Raw genomic sequence first — 15,144 nt, 5'->3', positions numbered from 1 at the left:
CTCCTTCCTTTTATTAAGAGTTCTTCGAGACTATGGTTGCAAATCATTTTTTTTTAATTCTTTATTAAAATTTAATATTTTTTATTTTAAATTATTTTTATGTATGATATTAAAAATAAATTTTAAAAAATAAAAAAAATATTCTTTTAATATAATTTTTTAAAAATAATATTTTAAAGTACAGTTATTGCTATAATCTCAAAAGGGCTGTAAGTACTTTTAAAATGACGTAGAAAATGCTTTTCAAAAAACATTTTATATAAAAATATATTAAAAATAATTATTTTGGATTTTTTTAAATTATCATATTAAATTTATAAAAAAAATAATTTGATTTTTTATATGAAATTTACTTAAAAAAGTATTCAAAAACAATTTCAAACTCACTCTCAATCACCTTAATCCAAGTTACCCAACATAACTATTTGGATTACCAACTTCCACTTGCACTTGAACTGAATTGTGTTTCTTCACAATTTCTTGAATTTAAGGCCACAATCCAAGTTTTTTGCCCCACGATTTAGTGTATATTTAGCAGTGCTTTGTCTTTTTTTTTTTTACAAGAATATATTTAAACTTTTAATAGTCAAGAAACCTAACTCAATGATGGATTTGACTTGAAGTTCAGGGTCACGGGTTATATATTTTTTTTTTTAACTAAAACTCGCAATTGTTTTAATAAAAATTTATGTTCTTCACTCACCTAAATTCTTCTTAACATTATTGGATTTATCCGAATTTCATAAATATAATTAATTGCTTCAATAACTATACATTGAATCTATTTTAAAACATGAAAATAGAATCTTCATAATTTTTTTCATTCAAATAAACTTTTAAAGCCACTTATTAACACAATCTAAGCAGAAGTTCAATCCCAGGAGAAGCATATGGCATGGATTGTACAGAAGGAAAAAGAAGAGGGAACTTGCAAAAATAAATGCAATAGAGGTGGCGGTACAGGGGCAAAACTTCATACTCTTCCCTGCCTCGAAGAGACAGCTCACTCCGCCCTCCACCGGCCGTTTATCTCAGTGTTTTTAAAATAATTTTTATTTGATAATATGTTAAAATAATATTTTTTTTATATTTTAAAATTTATTTTTAATGATATATCACAATGACGTAAAATTATAAAAAAAAGAAAAAGATTCAAGAGCGATTCTATCTGTTTGCAAGTCCCATGTCTGTTCAGGCACTCATCTGTCTATCCCTTTCTCTCTGAGCAAGTCAATGTCAAGGACAGGAGGCTCCTTTGAAAAAGACAAAAACAGCCCCACCAAGTCCATAACAGAAGTACTTCACTTCCTCTGCATGCAGAATTGAGTTGCAGAGGGGCTGATGCTTACGCGACAAAGAGCCAAATCCTAAAGATGTCCCTTCTAAGGGGCTGTTTGGTCACTTCATCACGCGTTACCCCTGCCCGGATCTGGAGTTTTGGACTTTACCTTCTCTGAAGAAAATATACGCTTTGGTCATTTCACATGGAAGTGTCCTCTGGTTTAAGATTTTTTTTTTTTATTATTAACATAGCAATCCAGAAAAAGTTATAATTATAAGTTTTAAAATTAATAATTATATAAATTTTTAATAGTAATTATATTAATAATTATAAAATTCAAATTTAAAATTATAAAAAAATAAATCTTTTAATTTCAAACTTTTATTATTAAACTGCTTCTAATCTAATATTCTTAATTCTTGCAAACATGTAAAGTTTTACGGTTTTAATATTTCTTTTATGTTTCTTATATTTTTTTTTATATATTATATTTTTTTAAATTATAGATATATAAATTAGATTATATATATCTCAATTAATTAATTAATTTTTTAAGATTTTAAAGTTAACGACCATATAAATTTTCAATAACTTTAAAGTTTATAAAATTCAAACTAATGATCTCTAATAAATAAATTTATGATTTGATTAATTAAATTTTACTTTTTAAAATTTTATATACTGTAATTATTAATAGATATAATTTTAACACCATAAAATTTATCTTATAATTTTATATTTATAACCGAGAGCAAGATATATATATATAAATAAAGGAGAAGCAAGCAAGCTTGTGGTTCATTGAACTCTCCCTTTTGTAGGTGTTGATTGTAACAAGCCTCGACCGTTGGAAACAAAAGGAGGTTTTGGATTCTAAGAAGCTTCATTTTCTAAAAAAACAAATTCGATAATCTAACCAAAGGTTAATACTATTTTTTTTTTGGATTTTGATGTTCAATTTATGCTTCCAATCTATGATCTTTCAATATCAAGGATTCCAGTCAAGGCATCAAAGGACACCATGAGGACTCACACAACTCATGTTTCTTTCAAAGCCTCGGTCTCCACCTTTTGGCCACCCCCCATCTTTAATTTTATGTAACTGTAATTAATGCCCTGATCTTCCTGAAATGTCACGAGAGACTTTAGCTAATTAGATAAGGTACGATTCAACAATGTACAGTATAGTTGTAAAATCCGATATAGCTATAGAATTCAATCTTCTTCTTGAACAGAGGCTAGACTGTTCGAGGTCTTGGATCGGTCTAGACCCTAGATCAAACCGCCGGATCAATTTGATTCCTGCAGTATTATAGATTTTTTTTGCAATTTCCTCCTTGAAAAATATAGCAATGCAGTTCCAAAACTTAATCAGCAAGACTTATTTTGCCCCCTCATTGCTCTAAATTTAGAAAACAAATGGCGAGCCTAGAAAATGACAGAGATTTAAGATGCTTTCACCATACCAGACAGAATTAATCACCATGGTTTCGTAGATGAATATATCCCTTCTCTATGGCGAAAAAAGAAGAAGAAGAAGAAAAAGACGATGGCAAGAGTGCTAGGCTAGGCTATAGGTAAGATCCAAAGTCCGAAACTCTCAACATGCACCATGGATAATGGCTATTGGGTAGCGCAAAACACCATGCTCATAGAAGGATATCATTCCCCTATTTAATATATTCACACAGTAGGCAGTATCCTCCTCCTTTTTCTTAACTTGAAACCACAATCATTCATAGTGCAAATCAAACTAGGTTAAGAACATTCAAAAGGAGAACAAAAGCAAAAAGGAGAGAATATATGAGCAAGAGACAAGCCCCGGATTCTCAGAAAGTAGGGGAGGCTGTGCCTTCCCAGTACTCCTTCATGCTTTATTCTATAAAACTATGTTAGGTGCTCCTTCCATGTACGAAAAGATTGCTGGCGCCTTGAAAATAAATACCATAGAAAGTCTTCTAAAGCCATGGCCTTGCATTGGGTTTCTCGTGAGCGAAAAAATAAAGTGGGAGTATAAATCGCTCCTTTAATTTTAGAGGCTTTTCTAGATAGTCCTATGGTTTCAAGAATGAGTTCGTCCCTTCCTTGTCAATATAGGTTATATTTCGTTGGTGTTTCAAGACCTAAAAAACAAATACAGAAAAGGCAAGAACGTGTTTAAGAAAAGAGATAAAAAGATGAAGATGTAAAACAAATATATTTTGGAGATAATTTTATATTTTGGACAAATCAAATATATTTTTGAAACGTATTCAAACACAAAACCAACGGTGACTTGCTTATTTCATGCCTTACCATCTTTTTCAAACGTAAAACACTGAAGATTACATATCAAAGTTATCTTTTTGACTGCACACATCTTGATTTTAATCAATTTTTTTTATATATAATTCAATAAACTTGTATAAATTTTCGAACATAACAGATGGATGATTATCATGCAGGAGAGTTCATGGTATTCGAGTAATGATACTCTGAATCATCACTCAAAAACATGAACCTCATCTTGAAAATTAATTTTGATATTTTTACGAATATGAACCCGATAATAAAGAATCCATAGCTTCGATTAACCTTAGTTTCAAACAGAAAATTTACAATTGACTAGAAACAGAAAAGCAGTTACAGAACACCTCATGTCATGTGAGTTGCATGCCTATCTGACACTCCCTTTCTCCCTCTCAAATAGGGCCATGGCGTCTTAGCTTGCTCTCACTTTCACCATCTCCATTACTCACTCCTGTCACCTTCTCCTCTCTCAAAACGGGTTTTCCTTCTTAGCTCCCTCCTCCCATTTTCTCTATGTAAAACCTCAGAAAGAACTCTCCTTTTCTCTTCAACAATGGCAATGTCTTTCAAGCTTGTGTTTTTTTGCTTTCTAGTGTTAACAAAGCCTCTCATTTTGGTTTCAAAGTACAATGAAGATCAAAATGCAGATAGGGAATCTCTCATTTCCTTCAAGAATGCACTAAGAAACCCAAAGATCCTTTCTTCATGGAACATAACTAGTGGTCACTGCAGCTGGGTTGGAGTTTCTTGCCATCTCGGCCGTGTTGTTTCCTTGATACTCTCAACTCAGAGCCTTCGAGGCCGACTCCACCCTTCTCTTTTCTCCCTTTCTTCCTTAACCATTCTTGATTTGTCCTATAACCTTTTTGTTGGCGAAATCCCACATCAAGTTTCCAATCTTAAACGCTTGAAACACCTTTCTCTGGGTGGTAACCTGCTATCAGGGGAGTTGCCACGTGAACTGGGTGTGTTGACTCGGCTCCAAACCCTGCAACTCGGTCCCAACTCGTTCACCGGGAAAATCCCACCGGAGGTTGGGAAGTTGTCCCAGCTGAACACCCTTGACCTCTCAAGCAATGGGCTCACTGGGTCAGTGCCGAGTCAACTTAGTGAGTTGACCGGGCTTCAGTTCTTGGACCTTGGTAACAACCTTCTATCAGGTTCTCCTGTAACTCTCTTTAAACTTGAATCCTTGAAATCATTGGATATATCAAACAATTCTTTTTCTGGTCCCATTCCACCTGAGATAGGCAACCTTAAAAATCTTTGTGATCTTTACATCGGTATCAACTTGTTTTCTGGTCCTTTTCCACCAGAAATTGGTGACCTTTCTAGACTTGAAAACTTCTTTGCACCTTCATGTTCAATCACAGGTCCTTTTCCTGAAGAAATTTCCAATTTGAAGTCATTGAGTAAACTTGACCTTTCTTATAATCCATTGAGGTGTTCAATACCGAAGTCTATAGGCGCAATGGAGAACTTGTCAATTTTGAATCTTGTTTATTCTGAGCTTAATGGTTCTATACCTGCTGAACTTGGAAATTGCAAAAATTTGAAGACTGTGATGTTGTCTTTCAATTCTCTGTCTGGAGTGTTACCAGAAGAGCTTTCTATGTTGCCTATGTTGACATTTTCTGCTGATAAGAATCAGCTCTCAGGGCCATTGCCTCATTGGCTTGGAAAGTGGAACCAGGTGGAGTCACTTTTACTTTCAAATAATAGGTTTTCAGGGAAAATACCACCTGAAATTGGGAATTGTTCGGCGTTGAGGGTGATTAGTTTGAGTAGTAACTTGCTGAGCGGGGAGATACCAAGAGAGCTTTGTAAGGCAGTTGATCTTATGGAGATTGATCTTGACGTGAATTTCCTGACTGGTAGTATTGAGGATGTGTTCTTGAAGTGTACTAATTTGAGCCAGTTGGTTTTGATGGATAATCAGATTAATGGTTCGATTCCGGAGTATTTAGCAGGGCTTCCTTTGACGGTGCTTGATCTTGATTCTAACAATTTCTCGGGTACCATCCCTGTGAGTTTGTGGAACTCCATGACCTTGATGGAATTCTCCGCTGCAAATAATTTCTTAGAGGGTTCTCTGCCCGTGGAGATTGGCAATGCTGTTCAGCTCGAGAGGCTGGTGCTGAGTAACAATCAGCTAGGGGGTACTATCCCGAAGGAGATCGGCAATCTCACAACTCTTTCAGTTCTCAACTTGAACTCCAATCTGTTGGATGGAACCATTCCTGTGGAGCTCGGACATTCAGCTGCACTTACCACGTTGGACCTAGGAAATAATCGACTCTCTGGTTCAATACCGGAGAAACTCGCAGATTTGGTTCAATTACATTGCTTGGTTCTTTCTCACAATAAGTTATCAGGGCCCATTCCATCGGAGCCTTCTTTGTATTTTCGTGAAGCTAGTATTCCTGATTCGAGCTTCTTTCAACACCTTGGTGTGTTTGATTTGTCACACAATATGTTGTCCGGTTCAATACCTAAGGAGATGGGGAACCTTATGGTTGTGGTGGATCTTCTTCTCAACAATAACAAGCTTTCCGGTGAAATTCCAGGGTCACTTTCAAGGTTGACAAATCTTACAACCTTGGATTTGTCTGGAAATATGCTAACCGGCTCCATTCCACCAGAACTTGGTGACTCTTCCAAGCTTCAGGGCCTGTATTTGGGGAATAATCAACTCTCGGGAACCATCCCGGGGAGACTAGGTGTCTTAGGCAGCTTGGTGAAGCTGAATTTGACTGGTAATCAGTTGTATGGTCCAGTTCCTCGTAGTTTTGGAGACTTGAAAGAGCTTACTCACTTGGATTTGAGCTATAACGAGCTGGATGGTGAGCTTCCTTCTTCTCTATCAGGAATGCTGAATCTTGTGGGGCTTTATGTCCAGAAGAACCGGCTATCTGGGTCTGTAGATGAGCTCTCATCTATGTCCATTGCATGGAAGATTGAAACAATGAATTTGAGTAATAATTTCTTTGATGGAGACTTGCCACGATCATTTGGCAATCTTTCATACTTGACATATTTGGATCTTCATGGAAATAAATTCACAGGTGGAATTCCTCCGGAGCTTGGGAATTTGGTGCAACTCGCATATTTTGATGTTTCAGGGAATAGGATATCAGGGCAAATTCCAGAGAAGTTATGTGCCCTGGTTAATCTGTTTTATTTGAATTTGGCAGAAAACAGTTTAGAAGGACCCGTACCAGCAAGTGGTATTTGCCTAAACCTGTCAAAAATCTCACTTGCTGGCAACAAAGACCTCTGTGGGAAAATCATGGGTTTAGATTGCAGGATCAAAAGCTTTGACAAGTCGTATTATTTGAATGCTTGGGGACTTGCTGGGATTGCAGTTGGATGTATGATTGTCACTCTTATTATAGCCTTTGCTCTGCGAAAATGGATTTTGAAAGACAGTGGGCAAGGTGATCTTGAGGAAAGAAAACTGAACAGTTTTCTTGATCAAAACTTGTACTTCTTGAGCAGCAGCAGCAGCAGATCGAAGGAGCCTCTGAGTATCAACATAGCCATGTTTGAGCAGCCTCTTCTGAAAATTACTTTAGTTGATATTCTTGAAGCCACCAACAACTTTTGCAAGACAAACATCATTGGAGATGGAGGTTTTGGTACTGTATATAAGGCCACTCTACCTGATGTAAAAACAGTTGCGGTCAAGAAGTTGAGTCAAGCCAAGACACAGGGCAACCGAGAATTCATTGCTGAAATGGAAACGTTGGGGAAGGTTAAGCATCAGAATCTTGTTCCGTTGCTGGGATATTGTTCTTTTGGGGAGGAAAAGCTCCTTGTTTATGAATACATGGTAAATGGGAGCTTAGATCTTTGGCTAAGAAATCAAAGCAGGGCTCTTGACGTCCTTGAGTGGCCCAAGCGCATCAAAATTGCAACTGGTGCTGCACGTGGGCTAGCTTTTCTCCACCATGGATTCACCCCCCACATTATCCACAGGGATATCAAAGCCAGCAACATCCTACTTAACGAGGATTTCGAGCCAAAGGTTGCTGATTTTGGGCTGGCCAGGTTGATCAGTGCTTGCGAGACTCATGTTAGCACGGACATAGCAGGAACATTTGGTTACATACCACCAGAGTATGGTCAGAGCGGGAGGTCTACTACAAGAGGAGATGTTTATAGCTTTGGTGTAATTCTGCTTGAATTGGTGACTGGGAAAGAGCCAACAGGACCAGATTTCAAAGAGGTTGAAGGGGGCAACTTAGTCGGTTGGGTGTTTCAAAAGATTAAGAAGGGTCAGGCTGCTGATGTTCTTGATCCAACAGTTCTTAGTGCAGATTCCAAGCAGACGATGCTTCAAGTGCTGCAGATTGCTGCTGTTTGCCTGTCTGATAATCCTGCTAACAGACCTACCATGCTCAAAGTGTTGAAGTTCCTGAATGGAATCAGAGATGAGTAGGTGAAAATTATCAGTGCCCGTTTTCATATCATATCAGTTGTTGTAATAACCCCCTAACATGTGTAGGAAGACTTGTTAGAATCTGAAGTCGTTGTTAAGAGTTTAATGTTTCCTAGTCCAATCTTAGTTCAGTCCATAGTTTCAGTTTCAGAGTTGAGTGTCAATGTTATAAGAACTTAATGAGCATCTTTGAGACCATTGATGAACAACGAACACCATTTGGTACTGCAGCCTTAGAATATGTGCAATCTCCAGTCATTTTCTCCGCCAAAGTTAAATTTAGACCGCCATTAAAAGTGTAGGCAGGATGATTTGTGTAGCAGGCAGGTGGAGTCCTTCAAACATGCAGCATGGTACTTTTAATCAGTTGATGTTCAGATGATAATAGGTTCTTAATAGTCACGCCATCCTCGAATCGATTTTTATATATATAATGTATTAACGAAAAATTATTTATTGCAGTCTTTTCTTGAATTTGAACTCGAGAGGTAATATATTTTGAAAACTCATTTATTATTAAGAGCAACTATATAGTATTTGTTTACTTACAAGGATAGTTATTAAACTTTAACCGATTTAGTGATCTGAAGTTCTGAACAATATTTTATTTTAGATCAATTTAGACATTGACTTATTACAAGTGACCCCGAGATCTAGATGATCAAATTAAGATAATTCCAATATTTTTTTATTTTTATCTAAAACAATATTATTTTTGTCAAACTTATTTCTAATATTCACGGTTGTGTTCAAACTAATATTCAAAAACACGATGATGTTCAAATTGTTTAATTTTTTAAATACTTTTATAACATGTATTATTTTTTCAAAATTGTTACCACCTGTATTATTTAAAAAAAAAAGCTTGATATATTTGGATCTTATGTCAAAAACTCAAAAACCAGTTTTTTTAAGTTTCATTTTAGAGATTTTCATAAGCTTGATGCGATTTTTTTTTGTTTAATAATATTAGTAACTTACATGCCATAATTGTTTGAACAAAATATCTTTTGTTTCTAACCATCAATACAACCACAGCCACAACCTAACTTGTTGACTGAAGCCAGCCAAAATCATCGCACACCATGGATCAGAAATTTCAAGATAGAAAGCATTCGTCTCCTTCAACCATGTGGGTTCATGCTTAGTACTCTGTGCCGCCCGGCCTGGACTGATAACGGAGTTTTTTCTTTCGAACAGCAGCTCTTCTTTGTTTGCGCAGTTTCACTGGCACAAACCGCAACAATTTTGTGTTGCCGCAATTCTAGTGCTCTAAAACACCGTTTTGAAGTGCAGTTAAACTTGTTTTTTAAAATGTTTTTTAATGTAAACATGTGTATTTCTACAAAATCAGAGGATAGAATCTCTAATAGGCTAAATGGAGAGCAAGTCAAGCTGACAGGAGATAGAAGAAAACCTGTTCAGTTCCATTTTGCCTTGGATAATCTCCATCTCCATCTAATACATGCATTAGTGTCCCATATAAATAATACGCCGCTTCTTGGGTGTGCTTAATTATGGCTATCCCATAGTAATATTACAACACTCGGGTTGCGCCGCTTGGACGCATGTCGGGTTTAAGAACTTGTAACTGTTCTACTGAGTGTCTGTTTATCTACACAGTAATGCTGTGTTGTAAGAAGATGTTTTTTCAGGCACAACGCAGCTTGAATGGCGTGGAGAGAGACGTGGCCTAATTAGATCTTTGATTAACTAGACCTTGTGGCTTTCATTGTTCAATTCATGATGCGGTGCATCTTCACCACCGCCACCGCCACTATCTATCTCCATTTCGACTACCATTCACCTCAATCTTCACCCCATCACTACTGCCGCCACCCGGTTGCCGCAACTGCAATTGCATCCCATCCTCCTCCTCCTCCTCCATATCCCCACTTAATTCCCTCCCTCTTTTCACGCCAACCTCCACCCCAAAAATCCTCGCTCCATCCCCTCCTTCCTCCTTCATCGGCAACAAATCCAACACCTTCCTCACCTCCTCCTCCTCCTCTCGCAAATTCTCAAAATCCGACACCAAACTAAAAATATTACCACACAAACTCTTCATCTCCGTCAACTCCCCTTTTAACCGCACATTCTCCTTCCTCAACCTCTCATTCTCATCCAACAACTCCAATGACAACCCCGGCGAAGAACTCCTCGTCGATATCACTACTTGCTCATCCGATGAAGAATTCGGCGACGTTTTTATCACTTTCACCGCCGCCGGTGCTGCCACCACTTGCGCCACCGTCGCCACCATTTTCCTCCTTTGTATTTCACACAGCAAATTCTTTTCTCCTTTGCGAAAACATTCATTCGAAAACTCCCATCGATCCGGTACTACCTTCCTAAATCCCTGCAAAAAAAACCCAAAAGCAGAATTAAATATAAAGTTAAAACTTTGCCTAATTTCTACTAGTTTTTTTTTTCCTAACAAAAATTTAGAAAAAATAAAACATACATAAGTATTTAATTGGCGAACGAAGCTAGAGAAATTGTTGTGCTTAAAGAATTTAGGGAGCAAATCTCTGGAGAAAAGGGTTGGATTCCAGACTATAAAAGAGGAACCATCTTCATTCCATGAAATCACATCGTCAATGGTGTGATCATCTACTATTTTAAACGTTTTTGTCAGAAATGGTGTTGGTATTGATCTTGATGTTTCTCCTCCAGCAGCTGCTGGTGCTAGTGAGGATGTTGGAGTTTCCCCGCTGTTTTGCTCCAACGGTAACAGTGACGCCATCTCCGTTAGTTAAGGTGGAGAAGGTTCGGTTTTGTTGAGGGGATTTCTTATGGAAGGGGAGGAGAGGAGAGTGAAGGAAACAATGGAGGGACAAAGAGACAGAGAGGGTGGGAAGAACATTCCTTTTGGTAAGTTACCGCATTTTAAGAAAATAATTTATAGAGAAACACATGATAGAAAAATAATTAGGAAGAATTTAGTTTAATTAAAAGTGTTGCAGTTTGCAGACATACTTGTGATATGCGAGGAAGCTCCATGCGACTTAACTGTCACAGATAGTATTTGAATTTGTTTGCTAAAAATTGAATTTTTTTGTTTAGATTTTTTTTAGATTTTTGAATTATTTTCATATATTAACATAAAAAATTAATTATAATAAATAAAAAATAATTTAAAAAATAAATATTATAACAGTACTAGTAACGAGTAGGATCATAGTTTTGCGTAAATGTCAAAAGGGGAGCTTCTTCTTTTTTTCCTACCGAGGCAAAGACTTTGAATAAGCTTTAATTAATATTAAAAAAGCAGACTTTGGAACTTGGAAGACAATAACTAAGGAGTCTTCTGTCTTGACCAGACCCTTCAGGGTGCCGATGGCTTATGTTTCATCGAACAGGAGGATTTGATACGCCCAAAATTGCTCAAAAGGCACTGCTCGATCCTATAATTTCATAAAAAGAAGTTAAAATGTTGGCTTGGCGACAAATAATAATCCTCCCTCAGTAATTAAAATTCGATCTCAATTAATGAATATTGTCGGTATATATAATCTTCTATGAAAATTATATTTTTTTATTAATATAAATATTGTTGAATATTGTTGGTATATATAATTTTATATAATTCTAAAATTAAAAATAGGTAAGTTTTTAGTGTTTTTAAAATTTATAAAATTTAAATTAATAATTTATAAAAAATAAATTTAAAATTTAACTAGTTAAATTATATTCTTCCATATTATATCAGCATCATTCTCAATGTTACACATTATAAGATGTCTTGGCGATAATATCTACTATTAGAATGAATTTTTAAATCAAAAAATAAAATAAACAAATATTTCTTGTTTTTTATGAGTAAAAAAAGAGAATAAAAGTCACACTACGTATAAAGACAGAAGTGAGGGACTAGCAGGTGTCCCAACCCCTACAAAGAATTTTTTTTTCCAACCCTTTCCTTAACAATATTTATATTTTTAGCCTAAAAAATAAAACAATTAACATTTTGCTCCCTTTTAATTTTATTTTCTGGTTCCGTCCATAACTACATAGTATTTTTATCACAAACAATTCTAACTAATTTCAGAAATCAGGCACAAAAATATCTCAAGAGATGCAAAGACGTCAATAGCATTTTTTATATATATTTTTTGGATTTTTTAAAAATTTATCAAAAAAAAGATTAAAAATTTAGGTAGCATCACTTAAATTAAAACGATGCCCTTCGTAAAAAAAAAAAAAGAGGCTACAAGTGGAATTATATTTTAAGATTATTCAAAAATAAAAACTAATTTTAATTAACGTACAACATTGAAGTCCCAATTAAACATTAGTTTTTTTTCTTGCAAAATTATTAGAATTGGGAAGTATACTCTTGAGATTATTAAAGAATAAAATCTAATATCACTTAATTAATGCATAGATGTTGATATCGATATATTGCTAATGATTTTTGCTCACACCATTATTCTAGTTTCAAATCTTGCTAACGACCAAGCAATCGATATATATATCGCACTCTTTAATTGACCATCTCCTTCAGAGTTTTCTAAGTCTTCGTTCTTGTGCTTTAGAAAATTCCAAAGATGAGTCGCCACAAGATTATTTATTTATTTATTTATTTCTATGATGTTAGGCAAAAAAAAGAAAATCTATCCTAAAACAGGCTAAACTAGTTATAAATCCGTTAATTTTTTAATTAAAATAATATTATTTTTTTATTTTGTTTTAGGGTTGATTGAAGACCCTTTTTTTAACTCATTATCAATAAATTATAATTAATTCTTCTCAATTTGGATGAGTTTATCACCTTATTGTCGCCAACATCAAACCTCTAAAACTAATTTATTTATTATGACATCTTTAATCCAATCATTTATTAGAAAGCTCTAATCCATCTCAACTAAAATTCTTTTTGGTCATATCTTTAAACAAACTGTACAGAGTTACTAGAATGTTTATCTTCTAATGGTCTGTTTGTGCATCAACCAACCTTATTGTAAATTATACATATTTATTAAATCTAGCCCTGCTTGATAAGTTAACTCAATGACTTAAAGCCTGGTCTAAGTTGAGTTTTATTTCAAATTATTTTGTATATTAGCTTGATAAAATTTGAGTAATCTAATAGATTGATTAATAATTTAATTAATTCAGCAAAACTCAAATAAAAACTAGTTGAGTTATCTTAAAAAATTAAAAAAATATTGTTTTGAATAAAAAAATTGACTTGATAACTAGAAATAACCTAATGACTAGAGCTTTAAACTAGGCCAGACTCGAACTGGGTCTTACAGCTATCAAACTTACATGACCACCATGTTTTTCAGCTGTCCAAAAGAAAATACTTAGGAACTACGTTTATGTCCGATTGCAATTTATGAATTCAGTGATATGGCATGATCCACAAACTCAACAAAATGGCCACCTTTTGCTCCTGATGCAGTCTCCCCCGGTCTCTCTCTCTCTCTCTCTCTCTCTCTCTCTTCTATTTTATGAGAAGGGCCAAGATTTTATGGGCTGTTTCCTGAAGTCCAGAAGAGGGATCCTTTTCATGTAGACATTCCTCTGTTTTATCTAATAATCCTATCAGACAAACTTTTCTTTGCAACATGTTGTGAGAAGTCACTTTCCTGAGGAAGATAACAAGAAGAATGTCCAAGATAGAAGGCACATACTCCCATTCATGAGATAAATACTCTTACCTATTTCTACTGGTTCATATTTTTAACCCTCCTGTTGAGCATCTTTACTTGTTGGAATTCAGGAGTCTTGTTCTGGTTGTCGGCTAGAGATGGGAGAGAAAATGTAACTTCTCAAAATTCCATCATTGACTGTAGTGACCGGGGACTTGTCCTTTACAGAAGATCAAACAGTTTCGGAAGTGAACAATTGGTTGAGAAAACGCCAAGTCGATGCTTTTAGCATCTCCAGCTGCGCTTGAATGGACGAAGGCAATGCCGGGTGTAACTGTTACTCCCTTCTGGTAACGTAGAAATATCGCATGTATCGTCATTGTACCTTGAAAATTTAAACTTTGGCAATCACAACAGAGAAGTGTCAAGACTCGACATTCAGCAGATTCACCGAAGAATGCATAAAGGAGCCTCCCACAGGCATAAAACTCCACTTCATTAATCCTTCAAAATCGGATCCCTTCAACACAGCACAGAATTGCAGCAAGGAATAAATCATTATCCCTCTTCTTTTAGATTTCTGTGAATTGATATCCATGGAAAAAGAGAAGAACGGCTGGCAAAGGCGAGTGTTTTTAAGTACAAATAGCAACAAAATACAGGGACATGCATAACAAAATACAGGGACATGCATAACTAGGAATTTCAATAATCATGATTCATGGATAAAGAGAAGAACGTACTCATGGTCCATGGTCCAGCAGCATGTACACACTCAGGTCTACCTGGAGACAGAATCCCAACAATCAAAGCATGGACTACAGGAGAGAAACAGATGCTCCTGCTTTGGGCAGTTTGTTGATGATCTTCTAGACCTTGGTGAAGCTATCCAAAACTCACTTTACCCATACTACTAACGGGGAAAATAATTCAGTTTCCCATCGTTTAGGGCGGGCGGGACTGCGTTTAGGCCGGGACTGCCTTTCCTATCTGAAGCACCTCAGTTTCTGGGCTGGCTCTAATTGATGCAAATCTCTATCATCTATGATACCATCCAGAAGTTCATTTTTTTTTTTAAAAAAAAACACCTACATAGGAGGAGATGTCTACGTTCTTAGTTTGGATTGAAATTAGCAGCTAAGACATTCTAGAGGTTATATCCTGCGCGAAAGTCATCGAGACCTCCAAATTAAGCTTAAAGTTAGCATTCAGAATTTGTTATATATTTCTTGTTGATCTAGGATTTTTTTTCCCCGACATAATTCTATCTTTCTTTGTATTTGTTGTCTTTATTGTTTTGCTTCCATCGCGAAAGTCATCGAGACCTCCAAATTAAGCTCAAGGTTGGTTAGTCCTGCTCAATGCGACGGGATCAGATACCACTTGGCACTCACATCATAAGTGGAAGGGATCACGGGATGTGGAAGGCTACCCTATTTTGTTGCCAAGAGCCCACTCGGCCTTCCAAGTGAGAAAAAAAGAAGACAATGAATGGAAATGGATACATGGAGGGGAGTAAGAAAGGAACAAGA

At 35.8% G+C, this 15,144-nt stretch overlaps 2 protein-coding genes across 2 annotated transcripts; one reads left to right on the top strand and one right to left on the bottom strand.

Moving 5' to 3' along the window:
• Nucleotides 1-3,886: 3,886 nt before the first annotated feature.
• LOC105142642 (leucine-rich repeat receptor protein kinase EXS-like) lies at nucleotides 3,887-8,277 on the top strand. The gene has a single exon (XM_011050370.1). The coding sequence runs from the start codon at nucleotides 4,125-4,127 to the stop codon at nucleotides 8,010-8,012; it is 3,888 nt and encodes a 1,295-aa protein (XP_011048672.1). The 5' UTR covers nucleotides 3,887-4,124; the 3' UTR covers nucleotides 8,013-8,277.
• Nucleotides 8,278-9,272: 995 nt separating this feature from the next.
• On the bottom strand, nucleotides 9,273-10,907 carry LOC105142641 (heat stress transcription factor B-2a-like). Its single transcript, XM_011050369.1, has 2 exons — nucleotides 10,477-10,907; nucleotides 9,273-10,371 (listed from the first exon to the last, which is right to left on the bottom strand). Exons 1-2 carry the CDS (start codon nucleotides 10,756-10,758, stop codon nucleotides 9,790-9,792), a joined length of 864 nt encoding a protein of 287 aa, XP_011048671.1. The 5' UTR covers nucleotides 10,759-10,907; the 3' UTR covers nucleotides 9,273-9,789.
• Between the last annotated feature and the right edge of the window lie 4,237 nt (nucleotides 10,908-15,144).

The sequence above is a fragment of the Populus euphratica genome, unplaced genomic scaffold (genome assembly GCF_000495115.2).
Source record: "Populus euphratica unplaced genomic scaffold, PopEup_1.0 scaffold148.1, whole genome shotgun sequence".
In the NCBI taxonomy this organism is placed as follows: Eukaryota; Viridiplantae; Streptophyta; class Magnoliopsida; order Malpighiales; family Salicaceae; genus Populus; species Populus euphratica.
The sequence above is the reverse complement of the archived record's forward strand: the minus strand, read 5'-3'. Positions and strand labels throughout refer to the sequence as shown.

Bases quoted from the DNA above. Each gene is read 5' to 3' on its own strand.
- LOC105142642 (XM_011050370.1), top strand. From the start codon at position 4,125: ATGGCAATGTCTTTCAAGCTTGTGTTTTTTTGCTTTCTAGTGTTAACA.
- LOC105142641 (XM_011050369.1), bottom strand. From the start codon at position 10,758: ATGGCGTCACTGTTACCGTTGGAGCAAAACAGCGGGGAAACTCCAACA. The intron at 10,372-10,476 runs GTATGTTTTATT...TTTTTTTTGCAG, and splicing joins TTCGCCAATTAAATACTTAT to GGATTTAGGAAGGTAGTACC.